The 20,914-nt window shown below is 40.9% G+C and overlaps 1 protein-coding gene across 5 annotated transcripts in view; it reads left to right on the forward strand.

Annotated features, from left to right (window-relative positions):
• Positions 1–20,914, forward strand: part of GK (glycerol kinase) — a 76,461-nt gene that overhangs the window by 17,121 nt on the left and 38,426 nt on the right. For 4 of the 5 annotated variants that reach the window (XM_065900890.1, XM_065900886.1, XM_065900889.1 and 1 more), the window contains exon 4: positions 4,206–4,283. In XM_065900890.1, coding sequence (XP_065756962.1) covers positions 4,206–4,283 — 78 coding nt within the window. Of the gene's footprint in view, positions 1–4,205; positions 4,284–18,766; positions 18,851–20,914 lie in introns of all 5 variants that reach the window. The other variant, XM_065900888.1, reaches the window with a different exon arrangement.

Consider the following 20,914-nt stretch of genomic DNA (forward strand, 5'->3'; position numbering starts at 1 on the left):
TCATCCTCCCTCATGAGATCCAAGCAAAATACAACATACACTGTTACAAAGTTGAGAACATCAAGTCCTCAGCGATTAGGTTAGATAGTAGTTCTCACACCCTTAGAGGACAGGGAAGCCCGCACACCCGCTGCCTCGCCCTAGCCAACACATCCACCCACCTTTCCTTCGCCTCTGAGGCTCGGCCTCTCAGAAAGGCACTCTTTGTCCTAAAGGGCTTCCCAGCAATGGCCATATCTCCCTTGCAAGTGGTATAACTTGCCACAGGCACACGTCTGCCAGACATGGAAGCTTTCTACCTCTTCCCAATGGCGCTTTTAGTAGCCCCAGAGCCTTCCTCTGGGGCTCATGTTGTTTTGCTATGTGCGTTTATTGGGTTGTTGTTGTTGTTTTCTCCAGAAATGTGTTCCAATTAGAAATTATAATTTTATTTTTAAATAAGGGTGCATGTCATCTATAATTCCACCAAGGCAACAATGATAACATTCTGGAGTATTTCCAAAGGCTTTTTTCGAAGTAAATTTTCTTAACTGCGATTATAACTTTTCACAGGCAATATTAAGCAAAATTTAACCCGATTTTGAATATAGCATTTAACTAGTTAATTGTACTAGTGACACTCAGTTTTGAGGGAAAAAAAATCCCCTGAAAAAGAATATATGGATGAAGCATGGACCTGCTAGATACGAGAGTAATGTGTTAGGTTTTATATTGTCCAGTGATTTTAGTATCTCTAGCTAAAAGACTTGCACGTCACATTCATTTGCTCTTATGGTAGGTGAACTAGGGTGGAGGATTGTAAAACCTAAACATGTTATTCTGAAAAAGAAGGAATTAAAATTAGGAACTATTAAGAGAAGCACATGTGCTGGGATTAGCAGTCAGAAAAGTTTTCTTTAAGAAACATAGAAAAACATAGAGGATTTTAGGGTAAAAATGCCAAGAAATTAGCACAATTAGAAGTTCAGAAGTTCAGAGGCAATGCATAAGGCCTGTGTCGGGAGAAACCGGTACTAGACTTGTTTGTGGCTGGAAGAGAATCCTGAGAAGCTGGTTCACTGGACTTCGATTGTTTGCAAGAAAAGCAATTTTGCTTGGCATGAAGGAACCAAATTAAGATAGAGGGGAAAGAAGAAGCGGTTAGAGTGAAACCCGTGACTAATGAATCAGATCGAAATAGCTCTAGATAATGTTCTGAATACCAGTTAGAATGAGCCAATAAAGAAAGGTAGCGTGAAGGGCATAGAATAGAAACTCCAGGCTTGGGACTTCCCCGGTGGCGCAGGGGTTAAGAATCCACCTGCCAATGCAGGGGACACGGGTTTGAGTCCTGGTCTGGGAAGATCCCACATGGCGCGGAGCAACTAAGCCCGCGAGCCACAACTACTGAGCCCACATGCCAGAACTACTGAAGCCCGTGCGCCTAGAGCCCGTGCTCCGCAACAAGAGAAGCCACCACAATGAGAAGCCCGCACACCTCAACGAAGAGTAACCCCTGCTCGCCGCAACTAGAGAAAGCCTGCGGGCAGCAGCGAAGACCCAACGCAGCCAAAACTAAATAAATGAAATAAATAAATTTATGTATAAAAAAAAGAAACTCCAGGATTGCAACTAAGGAAGCAGCCAGCTAGTTAATGGGAAATTAATGCAGTGGGGAAGAATAGGAGAGTTTAGTAGACCATGAATTCATTGTGAGCCCTCATTGTAAAGTTGTCACGTATCACATTCACAATACTCCACCTTAACAACCGTTGCCAAGGTCCCGCCGAGGTCTCTGGCCTCTGCTGTGCCCACAGTGCTGCTGCAGAATTCCTTTATGTGTCCCGCTTAGCTCAGTCCCATTCTTGGCAACTGGTACTCCAGTGTCTGTGTAACAATGATGACAATGAATGGCAGCAATAAGTGACACTTATGGAGTGGTTACTATGTCCCCGCCACTGTTTTAATATGCATTAACTTAGGTTTTCCTTTTTGTAACCCTGTAAGATAGGAACGTTTATCATCTCCATTTTACAGAAGATAAAACTGAGACCCAGGATCATGCTGCTAGGAAGCAGAAGAGTTGGAATTTGAAGCCCAGCAGTCTGGCTTCAGAGCCTGAGCTCTACTGAATAGCACCCAAGCTTCACAGTCCCTGTTTTCACAGATAACCTTGCGCTCTACTTCACAGAGAAAGTTGAGGCTCTGGGGTCTAAATTCCTCAACTTCCTGTCCCAGTACTTAATGTCTGGATGTCCTGCCCCCTTCCCTCCATCACAAGGGAAGCAATAGCCTTCCGCCCTACTGAGGCTCCTCCCTCCACCTGTGTATTAATCCCATCCCCTCCTGTCACTACAACAATCAGGACCGTGTCCCATTCATTTCCAGACCCCTTTCCCCCCACATTCTCCTTTCTCTTCCTTTATTCCTACAGACCTTTTGGCCTTCTATTTTTTAAAAAACACCCTCAAATCTCATCCTTTTATCCTATGCCTCTAGGTTTCCTGGTAGTAGAATCTCATTCATCTTTATACCTCTAGAAAAGGTGTTAAATAAAGTAAGTATATTTGCATTGGATAAAGATTATTTAGAACAAGGGAGCTGCTGGTCCCCTTCAGCTCTCTGTTGGTCAGAACATTCCTAGTATGTCTTATTCTGGGTGTACAGCTTGAGTAATTTGGACAGTTAGTTGCATGTTCCTAGGAGAGGTGGTGAAGGGACTTTAAACCATGCCCTATGGAGGTGGGGCAGTGGAAGGAAATTGGGCTGTTTAGCTTAGACAGGGGAAGAGAAGCCTGGAGGGACAGAATAGCTGCTTCAAGTGTGAAAGACTGACATGTGGAAGAAGGATTCACCTTATTCTTTGTATCTCCAAAGAATGTAACAAAGATCTATAGGTGGAAGCGATGAAGAAACGAATTCTTTTTAAATAGCAAAGCTGTACAGTAGAGATTTGTTTGCCTGGAGAGAGGTAGTGAGTATCTTGTCACTAGAAGTGCTGTCTGAATGGTCACGTAACAGGCAATTCCAGAGATTTGAGCATAAGGTGGGTTGATTATATAGCCTTTAAGGTCTGTCCTAATCTTAAATTGTGGAAAAGCTCCATCCTTTAGCCCAGTGTGTGCAACTCTGCACAGGAGAATCACCTGGGGAGTATTAAGAAAAAATACCAATGCTCAGATGCTACCCCAGGTTAGTTAAATCAGAAGATTTGGGTCAGGGCCTGGGCACCGGTATTTTTTAAAAGCTCTGCAGTTGATTCTAATGTACAACCAAGTCTGAGAACCTCCAATTTAGCTGAATCAAGCCGAACTGAGTAAGATGGTATGGAATAGTGTTTTACTTATAGTAACTTACTGTAACTATAGCCCTTGAGTTGTATATAGGTTAGTATAATGTAATTGCCATCACATACTGTACTTATGCCTGATTCAAACTCTATGTCTTTTGTTTGTTTGTTTTTTTTGGTTGCGCTGGGTCTTAGTTGCGGCTCACAGTCTCCTTAGTTGTGGCTCACCAGCTCCTTAGTTGTGGCACATGGGCTCCATAGTTGTGGCATGCGAACTCTTAGCTGTGGCATGCATGTGGGATCTAGTTCCCTGACCAGGGATCGAACCCAGATCCCCAGCATGGGGAGCGTGGAGTCTTAGCCACTCTGCCACCAGGGGAGTCCCTCAAATTCTATGTCTTGTAACATATTATTAAAATACATGAAGAAAACTGAATTTCTAACTAAGCATAATATGAGTTTGCCCAGCATGAAGGATTTTATCTCAAAATGAAGGACTATTTTCTCAAAATACAGGCATGTGTGCACACACACACACGGAGGGAAATTTCTTGTGGCAGTTAGTAAATAAACGAATGAGGTTATTGTTGGTCTCCTCAGCATGATAAATTGGGTATCGTAAATTTGGGAAGTTATTGCATTCCCTATTTATAAGGCAACCTGCGAGTCTTTTATTTGGCTATTGATCTGGGTCCATGTTATGGTGTGCTGGTAGTGAAGCAGGAAGAAGTCTGTAGAAAGAAAAAGAAGTAGTTGACATTGGTGGTTCGCTTTCCCTGGGCCAGTCAAAGAAAATCAACTCAGTACCACCACAGACGTTCCAAATGTTTTTCTTCAAATTTTTATGTTTAGTTGTGCCTGTAAAAAAAAAAAAGTGAGAACTTTCCTCAGATTTCTGCTTTTTTTTAATCCTTTCTGTTTAACTTTCTCTTTAAAGCTATTGGTGTCAGTAACCAGAGGGAAACCACTGTAGTCTGGGACAAGTTAACTGGAGAGCCTCTCTACAATGCTGTGGGTAAGCTCTTGTGCATGGATGTCAAACTCAAGGCCTTTCTCCACTTGCAGGAGTTGTCATACTAAAACATCTGGCTAACAAAGCATGTAGTCACGTTCCCTATAATCTCATGGGTTGGGCTGAAGAGTCCTCTAAGAAATGAGTTGTTACATATTTACCATTTTCAGATAGTTATTCCCAATTTGAATTAACTCTTTCCTATGCTTGCCCCTTCCTGATAATTTGCATTATACAAATGAGTCATTGTTGCCAGAACTTTTTATAATCCCTGCTGTTTCTGACACCTGAAAGGGATCTCGCCTCCTCCTCCCCTCGAAAATCAAGATTACAGATGTCCCCATTCCCTTCTCTACCTTTCCATAAAGTACTTGTATACTTGTTCTTCCCATCTAGAAATTTGAATCGACTCTGTTGAGCTTATGAAAATAAAATGTCAGAATTTTAGCTCCTCCTGCTACAAACTTGGCGATTTCAGCAGGGGTTCAAAAGCTCAATCTCAAATATACCACCTTTAGATATCACATCTTATTAAATGTAAATAACCATGGGTATATCTTAGCCTCACTCTTAGTAGCACATGACAGTTGAGCACTGAATGACACTGTCACTTGCTAAAAGGAAAGTTTTGTTCTAAATATACAGTCGCTAAAAGGCGTTATTCTGTCACAAATAGCAAAGCACAATTTTTTAGTCAATAAAATAACAGGTTGTGGGTTGGACAGTGGAGGCAGAAGTTGTCAGAGGTGGGATGATTTATAGAGTGAGCTCTTTTTACTTTACAGTTACTTTAGTAATATATTTAGTTACTTTAGTATTGATTGGAAAAAAGTGATATTCAAGCAGAAAATATACTAACAAGGTTCCTTGTAAGAGTAGTGTGAATTCCTTTGGAAATGATCTTTACAAAAAATGAAGGTCTTTAATGTTATTGTGTTATAAGAAAGCATTTAGTATGTCTTCTGTATCTGTGATAAAAAGTTCAAGATGCAAAAAAGGTCAAAGAATTGCAGCCAAAGGTTCTCTTACACAAAAGTACCTCTTTTAAAGCTTTATTTTGTTCTCATTCTCATGAGCAGCCCATTTTGAATATAAGCAGGGTATTACAATTTTAATGGCTAGTATCTAGGAGAGTATTCTTTCACAGACCAATGTTAGCCGACTTCTTATACTAGTTAAGGTTTTACTTTTTGTTTTCCCCCTCGTGAAAGGAAGGGCCTACTCACAGGAACCAGAAAGTTCCTGTTAAACTCTAAACTTGGAATTGTAAAAATGCAGCTTTGGACTTTGAGTTATCATTTTAAAATAATGCAACTAGGTTAGCTGAAGTTATGCATAAGTGAAGGATGTCAGTAAATATTTTACTAGAAAAACTTTTTGAGATGTGCTTATCTACTCATTGCTTTTTCTTCTACACTTTTTAGCTTTCTATTTAAAAAATATCAGGCATTCAAAACAGAATGACTGAAAACCAAAAGAAACAACTGACATTAGAAGCAGGCCAATAAGAAATCCTGATATTAGAGTTATCAGACTTTAAAATAACCATCATCTACACGTTCAAGGAATTCACTGAGATGAGTGATAATCTTAGCAAAGAAATGGAAATTTAAAGATCGAAATTCTAGGACTGTATTAAATTCAGTTGATGAGTTTTACATCGTATTAGACACAGCTGAGTTAGGGAACTGGAAGGGAGATCAGAAGTAAATATCTAGACCAAAGCACAGAGAGACAAAGGTTTAGAAAATACAGAAAAGAATCTAAGAGAAATATGGGGTAAGGTAAGAAGGTCCAACATATTTGTAATTGGAGACCCAAAAGAAAAGGAAAGAGAGATAGATGATAAAACTTTTTCAAAACTGTTGAAAGATATCACGCTACAAATTCAAGAAGCGCTATGATTCCCCAGGCAAGATAAATACACATAAAGCCGTATACAAACATATGCTGAGACCTGAAGATAAAAAAAAGGATTTTGAAGTAGCCAGAGGATATGACCTTCAAGAGACCAACACTAAAACTTTCAGCTGATTCCTCAAAGAAACAGAGTACAATGGAACGAAATCTTTAAAGTGCTAAAAGACAATAACGTGAACCTAGAATTCTATATTTAGTGAAAATATCCTTAAGAAATGAAGGTGAAATATAAAAGCAAAGACAAACAGGGACTTATAGGAATCATTACAAGCAAACACCGACTAAAAGAAAAACTAAATGGCGGAAGAGTAAGACACGGAGATCAACTTCCTCCCCACAGATACACCAGAAATACATCTACATGTAGAACAACTCTTACAGAACACCTACTGAACGCTGGCAGAAGACCTCAGACCTCCCAGGCAAGAAAGTCCCCACGTACCTGGGTAGGGCAAAAGAAAAAAGAATAAACAGAGACAAAAGGACAGGGACGGGACCTGCACCAGTGGGAGGGAGCTGTGAAGGAGGAAAGGTTTCCACACACTGGGAAGCCCCTTCACGGGTGGAGACTGCGGGTGGCGGAGGGGGAAAGCTTCGGAGCCGTGGAGGAGATGACAGCAACAGGGGTGCGGAGGGCAAAGCGGGGAGAGATCCCCGCACAGAGGATCGGTGCTGACCGGCACTCACCAGCCTGAGAGGGTTGTCTGCTCACCCGCCAGGGCGGGCAGGGCTGGGAGCTGAGTCTCGGGCTTCGGTCGGAGCGCAGGGAGAGGACTGGGGTTGGCGGCATGAACACAGCCTGCAGGGGCTTAGTGCACCACGGCTAGCCGGGAGGGAGTCCGGGGAAAAGTCTGGACCTGCCAAAGAGGCAAGAGACTTTTTCTTCCCTCTTCGTTTCCTGGTGCGTGAGGAGAGGGGATTAAGAGCGCCGCTTAAAGGAGCTCCAGAGATGGGTGCAAGCCGCGGCTAACAGCGCGGACCCCAGAGACGGGCATGAGACCCTAAGGCTGCTGCTGCTGCCACCAAGAAGCCTGTGTGCGAGCACAGGTCACTATCCACACCCCCTTTCCAGGGAGCCTGTGCAGACCGCCACTGCCAGGGTCCCGGGAGAGCGCACGGCGTGCCTCAAGCCGGTGCAGCATCATGCTGGCCTCTGCTGCCGCAGGCCCACCGCGCACTCCGTACCCCTCCCTTCCCCTGGCCTGCGTGAACCAGAGTCCCCGAAGCAGCTGCTCCTTTAACCCCGTCCTGTCTGAGCGACCCTCCCATGACCTACACGCAGAGGCAGGGCCAAATCCAAAGCTGAGCTCCGGGAGCTGTGAGAAGAAGAGAAAGGGAAATCTCTCCCAGCAGCCTCAGAAGCAGTGGATTAAAGCTCCACAGTCAACTTGATGTACCCTGCATCTGTGGAATACCTGAATAGACAACGAATCATCCCAAATTGAGGAGGTGGACTTTGAGAGCAAGATTTATTATTTTTTCCCCTTTTCCTCTTTTTGTGAGTGTGTATGTGTATGTTTCTGTGTGAGATTTTGTCTGTATAGCTTTGCTTTCACCATTTGTCCTAGGGTTCTATTCGTCCGTTTGTTTTTTCTTTTTTTTTAATTTTTTTCTCAATAATTACTTTTTTTATTTTGATAACTTTATTTTACCTTACTTTATTTTCTTTTCTTTTATCTTCTTCCTTTCTTTCTTTCTACTTTTTCTCCCTTTTATTCTGAGCCGTGGCGATGAAAGGCTCTTGCTGCTGCAGCCAGGACTCAGTGCTGTGCCTCTGAGGTGGGAGAGCCAACTTCAGGACACTGGTCCACAAGACACCTCCCAGCTCCACATAATATCAAATGGTGAAAATCTCCCAGAGATCTCCATCTCAACACCAGCACCCAGCTTCACTCAACGACCAGCAAGCTACAGTGCTGGACACCCTATGCCAAACAACTAGCAAGACAGAAACACAACCCCACCCATTAGCAGAGAGGCTGCCTAAAATCATAATAAGTCCACAGACACCCCAAAACACACCACCAGACGTGGACCTGCCCACCAGAAAGACAGGATCTAGCCTGATCCACCAGAACACAGGCACTAGTCCCCTCCACCAGGAAGCCTACACAACCCACTGAACCAACCTTAGCCACTGGGGACAGACACCAGAAACAACAGGAACTACAAACCTGCAGCCTGCAAAAAGGAGACCCCAAACACAGTAAGATAAGCAAAATGAGAAGACAGAAAAACACACAGCAGATGAAGGAGCAAGATAAAAACCCACCAGACCTAACAAATGAAGAGGAAACAGGCAGTCTACCTGAAAAAGAATTCAGAATAATGATAGTAAAGATGATCCAAAATCTTGGAAATAGAATAGACAAAGTGCAAGAAACATTTAACAAGGACCAAGAAGAACTAGAGATGAAACAAGCAATGATGAACAACACAATAAATGAAATGAAAAATACTCTAGATGGGATCAATAGCAGAATAACTGAGACAGAAGAACGGATAAGTGACCTGGAAGATAAAATAGTGGAAATAACTACTGCTGAGCAGAATAAAGAAAAAAGAATGAAGAGAACTGAGGACAGTCTCAGAGACCTCTCGGACAACATTAAACGCACCAACATTCGAATTACAGGGGTTCCAGAAGAAGAAGAGAAAAAGAAAGGGACTGAGAAAATATTTGAAGAGATTATAGTTGAAAACTTCCCTAAATGGGAAAAGAAATAGTTAATCAAGTCCAGGAAGCACAGAGAATCCCATACAGGCTAAATCCAAGGAGAAATACGCCAAGACATATATTAATCAAACTGTCACAAATTAAATACAAAGAAAACATATTAAAAGCAGCAAGGGAAAAACAACACACAAGGGAATCCCCAGAAGGTTAACAGCTGATCTTTCAGCAGAAACTCTGCAAGCCAGAAGGGAGTGGCAGGACATACTTAAAGTGATGAAGGAGAAAAACCTACAACCAAGATTACTCTACCCAGCAAGGATCTCATTCAGATTTGATGGAGAAATTAAAACGTTTACAAACAAGCAAAAACTGAGAGAGTACACCAAACCAGCTTTACAACAAATGCTAAAGGAACTTCTCTAGGCAAGAAACACAAGAGAAGGAAAAGACCTACAATAACAAACCCAAAACAATTAAGAAAATGGGAATAGGAACATATATATCGATAATTACCTTAAATGTAAATGGACTAAATGCTCCCACCAAAAGACACAGATTGGCTGAATGGATACAAAAACAAGACCCATATATATGCTGTCTACAAGAGACCCACTTCAGACCTAGAGACACATACAGACTGAAAGTAAGGGGATGGAAAAAGATATTCCATGCAAATGGAAACCAAAAGAAAGCTGGAGTAGCAATTCTCATATCAGACAAAATAGACTTTAAAATAAAGATTATTAGAAGAGACAAAAAGGACACTACATAATGATCAAGGGATCGATCCAAGAAGAAGATATAACAATTGTAAATATTTATGCACCCAACATAGGAGCACCTCAGTACATAAGGCAAATACTAACAGCCATAAAAGGGGAAATCGACAGTAACACATTCATAGTAGGGGACTTTAACACCCCACTTTCACCCTTGGACAGATCATCCAAAATGAAAATAAGGAAACACAAGCTTTAAATGATACATTAAACAAGATGGACTTAATTGATATTTTAGGACATTCCATCCAAAAACAACAGAATACACATTTTTCTCAAGTGCTCATGGAACATTCTCTAGGGTAGATCATATCTTGGGTCACAAATCAAGCCTTGGTAAATTTAAGAAAATCGAAATTGTATCAAGTATCTTTTCCGACCACAATGCTATGAGACTAAATATCAATTACAGGAAAAGATCTGTAAAAAATACAAACACAAGGAGGCTAAACAATGCACTACTTAATATCTAGAAACAAATGACAATGGAGACACGACGACCCAAAACCTGTGGGTTGCAGCAAAAGCAGTTCTAAGAGGGAAGTTTATAGCAATACAATCCTACCTTAAGAAACAGGAAATATCTCGAATAAACAACCTAACCTTGCACCTAAAGCAATTAGAGAAAGAAGAACTAAAAAAACCAAAAGTTAGCAGAAGGAAAGAAATCATAAAAATCAGATCAGAAATAAATGAAAAAGAAATGAAGGAAACAATAGCAAAGATCAATAAAACTAAAATCTGATTCTTTGAGAAGATAAACAAAATTGATAAACCATTAGCCAGACTCATCAAGAAAAAAAGGGAGAAGACTCAAATCAATAGAATTAGAAATGACAAAGGAGAAGTAACAACTGACACTGCAGAAATACAAAAGATCATGAGAGATTGCTGCAAGCAAGTCTATGTCAATAAAATGGACAGTTTGGAGGAAATGGACAAATTCTTAGAAATGCACAACCTGCCAAGACTGAATCAGGACGAAATAGAAAACATGAACAGACCAATCACAAGCACTGAAATTGAAACTGTGATTAAAAATCTTCCAACAAACAAAAGCCCAGGACCAGATGGCTTCACAGGCGAATTCTATCAAACATTTAGAGAAGAGCTAACACCTAACCTTCTCAAGCTCTTGCAAAATATATCAGAGGGAGGAACACTCCCATACTCATTCTACAAGACCACCATCACCCTGATACCAAAACCAGACAAGGATGTCACAAAGAAAGAAAACTACAGGCCAATATCACTGATGAACGTAGATGCAAATATCCTCAACAAAATACTAGCAAACAGAATCCAACAGCACATTAAAAGGATCATACACCGTGATCAAGTGGGGTTTATTCCAGGAATGCAAGGATTCTTCAATATATGCAAATCAATCAACGTGATACACCATATTAACAAATTGAAGGAGAAAAATCATATGATCATCTCAATAGATGCAGAGAAAGCTTTTGACAAAATTCAACACCCCTTTATGATAAAATCCCTGCAGAAAGTAGACATAGAGGGAACTTTCCTCAACATAATAAAGGCCATATATGAGAAACACACTGCCAGCATCGTCCTCAATGGTGAAAAACTGAAAGCATTTCCACTAAGATCAGGAACACGACAAATTTGCCCACTCTCACCACTCTTTTTTTTATGTTTTTGTTTGTTTGTTTTTGTTTTTACTTGTGGTACGCGGGCCTCTCACTGCTGCGGCCTCTCCCGTTGTGGAGCACAGGCTCCGGACACGCAGGCCTAACGGCCATGGCCCACGGGCCCAGCTGCTCCGCGGCACGTGGGATCCTCCCGGACTGGGGCACAAACCTGCGTCCTGTGCATCGGCAGGTGGACTCGCAACCACTGCGCCACCAGGGAAGCCCATCACTCTTATTCAACATAGTTTTGGAAGTTTTAGCCACAGCAATCAGAGAAGAAAGGGAAATAAAAGGAATCCAAATTGGAAAAGAAGAAGTAAAGCTGTCACTGTTTGCAGATGACATGATACTATACATAGAGAATCCTAAAGATGCTACCAGAAAACTACTAGATCTAATCAGTAAATTTGGTAAAGTAGCAGGATACAAAATAAATGCACAGAAATCTCTGGCATACCTATACACTAATGATGAAAAATCTGTAAGTGAAATCAAGAAAACACTCCCATTTACCATTGCAACAAAAAGAATAAAATATCTAGGAATAAACCTACCTAAGGAGATAAAAGACCTGTATGCAGAAAATTATAAGACACTGATGAAAGAAATTAAAGATGATACAAATAGATGGAGAGATATTCCATGTTCTTGGATTGGAAGAATCAACATTGTGAAAATGACTCTACTACCCAAAACAATCTGCAGATTCAATGCAATCCCTATCCAACTACCACTGTCATTTTTCACAGAACTAGAACAAAAAATTTCACAATTTGTATGGAAACAAAAGACCCCGAATAGCCATTGCAATCTTGAGAACAAAAAACGGAGCTGGAGGAATCAGGCTTCCTGACTTCAGACTATACTATGAAGCTACAGTAATGAAGACAGTATGGTACTGGCCCAAAAACAGAAATATAGATCAATGGAACAGGATAGAAAGCCCAGAGATAAACCCACGCACATATGGTCACCTTATCTTTGATAAAGGAGGCAGGAATGTATGGTAGAGAAAGGACAGCCTCTTCAATAAGTGGTGCTGGGAAAACTGGACAGGTGCATGTAAAAGTATGAGATTAGATCACTCTCTAACACCATACACAAAAATAAGCTCAAAATGGATTAAAGACCTAAATGTAAGGCCAGAAAGTATCACACTCTTAGAGGAAAACATAGGCAGAACACTCTGTGGCATAAATCACAGCAAGATCCTTTTTGACCCACCTCCTAGAGAAATGGAAATAAAACCAAAAATAAACAAATGGGACCTAATGAAACTTCAAAGCTTTTGCACAGCAAAGGAAACCATAAACAAGACCAAAAGACAACCCTCAGAATGGGAGAAAATATTTGCAAATGAAGCAACTGACAAAGGATTAATCTCCAAAATTTACAAGCAGCTCATGCAGCTCAATAACAAAAAAAACAAACAACCCAATCCAAGAATGGGCAGAAGGCCTAAATAGACATTTCTCCAAGGAAGGTATACAGACTACCAACAAACACATGAAAGAATGCTCAACATCATTAATCATTAGAGAAATGCAAATCAAAACTACAATGAGATATCATCTCACACCAGTCAGAATGGCCATCATCAAAAAATCTAGAAACAATAAATTCTGGAGAGGGTGTGGAGAAAAGGGAACACTCTTGCACTGCTGGTGGGAATGTGAAATGGTACAGCCACTGTGGAGAACAGTATGGAGGTTCCTTAAAAAAACTACAAATAGAACTACTATATGACCCAGCAATCCCACTACTGGGCATATACTCTGAGAAAACCATAATTCAAAACGAGTCATGTACCAAAATGTTCGTTGCAGCTCTATTTACAATAGCCCGGAGATGGAAACAACCTAAGTGTCCATCATCGGATGAATGGATAAAGAAGATGTGGCACATATGTACAATGGAATATTACTCAGCCATAAAAAGAAACGAAATTGAGCTATTTGTAATGAGGTGGATGGACCTGGAGTCTGTCATACAGAGTGAAGTAAGTCAGAAAGAGAGAGACAGGTACTGTATGCTAACCCATATATATCGAATTTAAGAAAAGAAAATGTCATGAAGAACCTAGGGGTAAGACAGGAATAAAGACACAGACCTACTAGAGAATGGACTTGAGGATATGGGGAGGGGAAGGCTAAGCTGTGACAAAGTGAGAGAGTGGCATGGACATCTGTACACTATCAGGCGTAAGGTAGCTAGCTAGTGTGAGGCAGCCACATAGCACAGGGAGATCAGCTCGGTGCTTTGTGACCACCTGGAGCGGTGGGATAGGGACGGTGGGAGGGAGGGAGATGCAGGAGGGAGGAGATATGGGAACATATGTGTATGTATAACTGATTCACTGTTATAAAGCAGAAACTAACACACCATTGTAAAGCAATTATACTCCAATAAAGATGTAAAAAATAAATAAATAAATAATGTTTTTCTGGGAGAAGGAAAAAATGTTCTCAGGTGGAAATTTGGCAATGCAGGAAGGAATGCAGAGGCCTAGATAATAAATCTAGGTAATAGATTTAAATCTTTTTAAATCTAAATAGATTTAAATCTAGATAATAAATCTAGTAAATATGTAGGTCAATCTAAATGAATTTTGACTGTATAAAGAAATAATGTATTGTGATATTCAAAATGTATTAAAATTTTAAGTATTACATGGCAACAGTAGTACATGAAAGGAATATGGGGTAGATGAGGTTAAAGTGTCTTGTGGTCCCAGTATTGTCAAGGATGCATATTGTAATCTCTAGGGTAAGCAGTAAGAGAGTGAATAGTGTGTAAGTCACAGGCTTATAAAGGGGGAAAATGGAATGACTGTGAAAAAGAAGGAAAGAAAAAGGAGTAGAAACAGGAAGGAAGGACAAATAGAAAGCATTTATATCCAGACATGTAAGTAATTATATTAAAAATGACAAGATTACTCTCTTCAGTAAAATCTAGCAAAGGAGTTAATTGAGACTGCTAATGAGCTAATGGGATTAGAGTGTAAGAATGGAGAGACAACTTTGCCAGACCTTTCAGAGGAAAGATGCAGCTGGTATGTTTGGAAATTGAATAGGGCATAAAGATGAGGGGAAAATAAAACAGGGCTGCAAGATTTTTAGCCTGAGAGAACAGAAGGAAATTAAGTAATACTGAAAGAGTACCAACGTGGGAGAAAAATGGCTTTCTTTCTTGGACAAGGTTAATATTGGACTTGCAATCAAAGCTCATTTCTGGACAGTTAGAATTTGTAGCTCTGTTGTAAAGAGGTTGTTCAAAATGTAGACTTAAAAGTTGCGAACTTAGATAGTCTCAGTTTATTACAGAAGAATTCACCATAGGAATGAAGGTAAAATTAATTGATTCAACAGAAGTTTAGGTACCTTTCTGTAGACAGGTTCTGTGATGACCCCTAGGCATATAGTGACAAACCAGGCAATCACCTTGCTTGCCTTTGTGACAGAGAGGCTAGGGATAGGAATTTGGAGGCTAGATTAGGAAGGGGCATAGAAAAGGAGGACAGAAGAGTAATTAGCTGGGAAGAGAAGCCACTAAGTAATGACAAGGGTAGATTCCACCTCCAGTTTTATTCCATCTAGGAAAACACTAAGGTGTCATATCTCCGTGCAAGTTTTCAGTTGAGAATATCAACACAATAATAAATCTTTAGCAGCTTTATCTTAAAACAACACAAGGTGGGATTGATGGAAACAGAATCAGATTTTTACATATCTTTGTCTTTGAGCTTCTTTGTCTTTTTTCATATCAGAGTCTGTGGGTTTTCTCCTTTTACCCCCCCCATGTTTTCTTTCTTCCTTGTCCCTCTCTTGTAAATCTCTGTCACTGAAGGCCTATCCTGCTCCTCTTCATTCTTCTCTCTTTACTTAGTAAATTATATAACTGATGAGCAGTATTTGTTATAGACAAGCAAATGAGAGGGGCAGTCTACATTTTTTTAATTGCCTTTTGTGTCGCCATTTTTATGGCTCGGAGTCCTCAATAAGCAATCCACGCACCCCCAGTACAGTAACAGAGAGGAGAATTTCAGGGGCCTATTAGTGGACATGAACTAGGCTAGGTGAAGAAGTTGAAGACTGAGAAAGGCTATTTGTTCTTCCTCGCAATAAAGGTGTATTTGTTTACTGACATCTTTTATAATGGTATGCTTATGAGAGTAGAGGTGGCCTGTTTTAGAAGTTTCATATTGTTTTAAGAATTCATGTGTTAGTTCTGTGATAGGCGAGGTGAACACTGGTGTGGTATCTGAGGTATAGGCAAAATGCATCCCTGCTTCCCAGTCACTGTGCCATGATGCAGCCATTTACCATGATGGCCTCACAGGTGGATTGCAGCAGCTTTGTGGCCCTGGATCTGAATGAAGCAGGCCTTTGACTTCTCTCCCCTACCTTTAGTTTTCCTCATCCCTCTGGCACTTTTTTCTCTCCCTCTTAGCATTGTCTTCATCACTATTTTCCAAAGGATTCCCTCCACCCCACTCTCCACCTTTTTCTAAGCCTTTTCCTTCCAAAACCAACTCTTTTTTAGTGGTCTACAGGCCTTGCTGTCTTCTAAGTAGTATTGAAAAGAAGGTTTGGGTTTACAAATGCACCGTAGACTAAATTGATAAAGAAGCACAAAACTACACAGGTGGTTCAGATGTTGAGTGGGGGAAGGCTTGAATCAATTGACATTTAGTGTGTTCATATTCACTAATGTTACCGGTGAAACATTCTGGCCTAACTAGGATGGCCCAGCTCTTTCCCCTCTTCTTGTCCAGGTTTCGTCACTCACTATTTAAGTTGATCGGTGTACATAGCAAGCCTAGTGCAATATGACCCTCATATCGGTAGCTTTCTGTAGAGCACAATTCATGATTTAATATAAAAATATTATTCGTAGTAGGGACTAATATCCAGGAAGGCAAGAGTCACTAATTTTGAGTGAGTATGGTATACTTAGTATACTTTAGTACAGTATACTTTACTATACTAATGAGAACTTTAGTATACTAAAGAAAACCACCAACAAAATGTGTCTCTGAGTCATTATTCCTTATTTAGTTGGGATTGCAAACATTTTTTTTAAGGTATTGGATTTAAAGTTCCCTATGACACATAACTCTTTATGCAGAGTATGGCAGTTTTAAACATTGGTTATCCTCTTTGCCTTTTTTTATTTTTACATGCTAGTTAACCCTGGGCCAGTGATTCAACCTGGTTAGTCATCTGTTGAGATCTGAAGGAACACTGAGCTCAATTCTTCTATCTCTCCTGGAACTGGGTTCTGTTTCAGAGTATCAGCATGAAAGAAAACCATAGATGGCAAACCACCTAAAACTCCTAAGCATGCTTGGCCTTAAACAACAAAGGTGTGGTTTTGTTTTTTATTGTTTTGCTATGGAAGGGAGCAGATTTTTTACTTTTGTAAAATCTAGAGTATTCAGCCCTATCACGATCCACTTATTTTTCATTTTGTCAAGTCTCTTATTACATGGTTCTTTGAATGCCTTACATCTCCATCAATCCTGGATAAAGAAATACTGCCATATTTTGCAGTGATTGAATTCCTCAACTCTGGCCAGTTTAAATAAAAAGAAACTAAATTAGAGTTCAAGTGTGAGGTATTTTTTCATGTTCTATTTAAGACTGACTTCATCCTGACTGTACCTATACCGTAGAGATTTCATTCTGGATTCAGACTCTGCCTTTTCCATTTACTACCATTCTGTGCCTGTTGCCTCAGCAGTTAAGCTGGAGAAAGTAAAAGTATGGGTCTCAAAAGCTTGAGGTGAAGATTAATGAGTTAATACATGTAGGACACTTAAAACAGTGCCTAGCAGACTATAAGCCTTCAGTAAGTGTTCAGAACATGGCCATTGTTCTGAATTAGATGATAGCCTTTTCAGTCCAGGAATGCCAGATGAAATGGCTGATTTATATACAACAGGTGTTCTTAGGGAAAATGCAGAGCTTACCTGGGGCCACACACACTCATGTCAGCCATTGGCATTTTGGCATTTATACACCTAAGAGCTGAAATAGGTTTCAGCCCCCAAAGTTTGACATGCATGTTTTAATTCACGCCCCCCTCCCCAACTCTCCATGTTTCTTTCGGCCCCACCTGATTTCTGGAAATGTCATCAGGTGAGGGACAGCCTCTTTCCCTTTGCAAATGACCTCTTACCCAGCTTAATTAATAGCTTAACTTTTGGCTAGTGGTAACACATAGCAGTTAAATCTGGTTTACTAGATGTAATGTCTACTGTGGGCAAAATGACCCGATAACACTTTGTATAACTGTCAGCAGTCCTTGCTTAGGGTGTGTTCCAAAACCTGGAGCCTTACCTTCATCTCCCTTTCTGTCAGGCCAGTAGCGCCTCATAGCAAACCATCCAGAGGAGATGTATTATTTGCCTTTGCTTCTAGGCAACTGAAAATAATTTAGTTTATATTTAGTGTGTTTGCTTATTTTTTTTTCCTTAGGTATATTTCCCTTCTATTGTTATGACTAACCAAAACTGATGCAAACTTCTAAATATTCTAAAAATGATTTCTTCCTCTATGCTGTCACTACATCACTGAACTAACCTTGGTCCGTGGGCTTTGAGGCAACTGCATTTTTCTTCATTCTTAAAACTTTGTTTTCAGAACAAACTAAATCCACCAGACATACATTGGATGTGACTTTATTTAGTACAAATAAAAATTTCAGATCACCCAAGTTGGGTTTTTTTTTAACGTATTCACTTGGTGGTCTGAACCATTTAAATCCAGTTTATTTGGTCTAAGTAAGGGACATGTGTTCTAGAAACAGGCTGTATGGTATTCTGGACTCTATTTTCCTTTTTCTGATGTTTTTCCGAATCACTTTGGAACTTAGCAATTCCCTGTTCCCTTTAGATATGCTGTTGCTTTTTGTGGAGATGAACTTCACCTCCTGCCACCCTACCAGGGAAGTGCTTTCCTGGAGCTGTGCCTTCCCAAAGCCACCCATTTATGCCTTTCTGCAGGTGACCCCAGCAGAGATTGCAGCAGTGCTACAATGCTAATGCTCCTTAGCATTCCTTTCAGAAGTCCCTTAGGGATGCACTCTCTCACTGCATCACATAGCCTTTCAATTCAGTGGTTGGGTGGAAGTCAACTGAGCCACTTTCCTAACTAGGACGTAGATTTGTGACAAGGTAGGGAAGAGTCATCCTGAACAAGAAGCAGATATTTACCTGGTCCTTGTCCAAACGGAAATGCTGTTGAACCAGAGACTCTGACTGGACTGCCTCTGTTCCCCTTCCACTCCATGTCTCTTCCTTCTCTTTTTCTACGCTTAAATGTGTAGGAAAATGTTCATCCTGATGAACTTGCCCATGTGATCTACCATTTCCTAAATGGTCAGCAAGAAAACGCAAACCTTGAACCTGGCCATCTCTAGCATGAATTGCCATTATTTCTCCTAATGCTCCAGCTGCTCCAGTTTCTCCTGGCCCTTCAGATCCAGTTGCCGTTGTTCCCTCTGGCTCTTCAGTTCCAGCTGCTGGCGCTGCCTCAGGTATTGGTGCTCTGGCCCTTGCTCCCTTCCCGGCCTTCCAACTCGGACCCATTGGGGGAAATTGACTGCTGCTGCTGGATCTGGATCTGGCCCTTCTTTTGATTGTTCTCAGAAATTATCTCCACGAGGGGCTTAGTCCTCCAGCTTGGGGTCTTCTCTTTGGCTTTTGGTCTCTTATTCTGCAAATGTAATTCTGCCATCTTGGCTTCTTTAATGAGTTGTCTAATTTTTTTTGTTCTTAATTCAGTTAATTTTGAGCATTTGTGAATTGCTTAGTAGTATACCGACCACTGACATTTTTCTCTTTGGAAGTTTTACTAATTCATCCCATGTATTCTAATTGCTTTAAACCCTGGGGTTATAAAAACAAAGTAAAAATTATGCCAGCCTTCTGTGATCATGGAATAATGGAAGGAGAGGCACTTTTGAGGCCATCTAGTCCAAACTGCCTTATTTTATATTCTGGAAACCCAGGCCACGAAGGGTAACGTGACTTGCTTGGGTCACATAGCTTGTTGGTGGCAAAGCCAGAAGATGTAGATTTCACCTCCAGTGTTTTGACTCCTTTTGGTGAGGGGCTTATTCTGCACATACCATTGTGGCTACTTGGAAGCTTTCAAGTGAGGAGTGTCGTGCCCAATTTCTTAAGTAGTCCTTGTCAAGGAGCAGTAGAATCACAGAGCCCCTGGAACTCAGAGAGCCACTTGATCATCAGTTTGTCTTTAGTTTCGTTTTTAAATTAATGATTGGAACAAATTCAGTATCCTAAAGAACATTCCCTAAAAAAGAGGTTCTCAAGCTGTAGTATAACACTGAATAACATAGGTAGAAAGACTCAGGCCTTCCTTGCCTGGACTTGCAACCAGAATCCTACAATGTAGGGACCGACCGGGATGTGTGATTTCAAAGTTTTCCAGTTGGTTCTGGTGTGCTTTCTGGATCAGAACCACTGATGTTGAGTCTTAAACCACTGCAGTGTTTCTTAAAGAGGAGGGGCATCTATTTAAAAGGTATATTTCTGGGCCCCCCTCCGCAGACCTACTAGCCAAGAATTTCTGGGAGTGGGGTTTATCTTTAATCTCCCTAGTGATTTTTATGTCCATTTAAATGTCGAAAAATGCTGATCTGGAAGGTTTTGAGTCAGTAAACAAAAAGCCTACAGCAGTGGTTTTCACGTCCCTTGGTAAGAAATAGATTTTACCTCATGATTCAACAAGCCAGCATAACTAAAACAGCGTTTCACAGGTCAATATTTATCCTACAGAGTCCAGTGAATGCTGGCATTTTCCATCCTAATGCATCTTAATTTCGTTTTTGTAAAGTAGGTAATGGAAACTATTAATACACTGATTTTTAAACCCCTAGCCCACTGTAGTTTCAAACACTTGAGGATTGAGATGTGCTGTTAATTCCACCTGTCATAGGTTTAAAACTTTTCTCTCGACCTCCTCTACTTTTCCCAACTCCTCTGGTTAAGCCTTTAACACCTGCTAGGGTTGCTTGCCTATGAGGAAGGTCTACCTCTGTCACAGTCGCACAACACTGCCACTGTGTACAAAGCAGATTTCCCTTGTTCCCTGGACATGGGAGACCTTGCCAACTCCACAGCGCTGCTGCTAATGGCTGTATCAGTCACAGGGCAAGTAATAGAAGACTGAACCCCAAGTAAGTGAAGTTATAAGGGGAAAAAAAGGAATTCTACAAGTAGCTTAGTTCAGGTGCTGTTTGATTCTCAAGTCAGACAGTATCGCCTGGATCCCCCGCAGGTCTGTCTCTTCTGGGTTGGCTCCAGATGTGGCCGATTCAGCTCTCTATTCAAGAGGGCAGCAGGCCCAGCTACGCACTCCCAAGCTGAGCTGAGAACAGGGACTCTTTCAGACTGAGCACAAATCTCAGTTGGGCTGATTTGACCACATCAGAGCACATCAGAGGCTGATTTGCTCCTCTCCTGAACCGCTCACTGGGGACACGATACTGGACCTGGGGGTAGGGTTGAATCTCAGGCTGAGGATGAGGGAGAGTTGACTTCCTAAAGAGAATTAAAGATACAGCTCCCAGCAGCAA

This window comes from Phocoena phocoena, chromosome X, assembly GCF_963924675.1.
Source record: "Phocoena phocoena chromosome X, mPhoPho1.1, whole genome shotgun sequence".
In the NCBI taxonomy this organism is placed as follows: domain Eukaryota; kingdom Metazoa; phylum Chordata; class Mammalia; order Artiodactyla; family Phocoenidae; genus Phocoena; species Phocoena phocoena.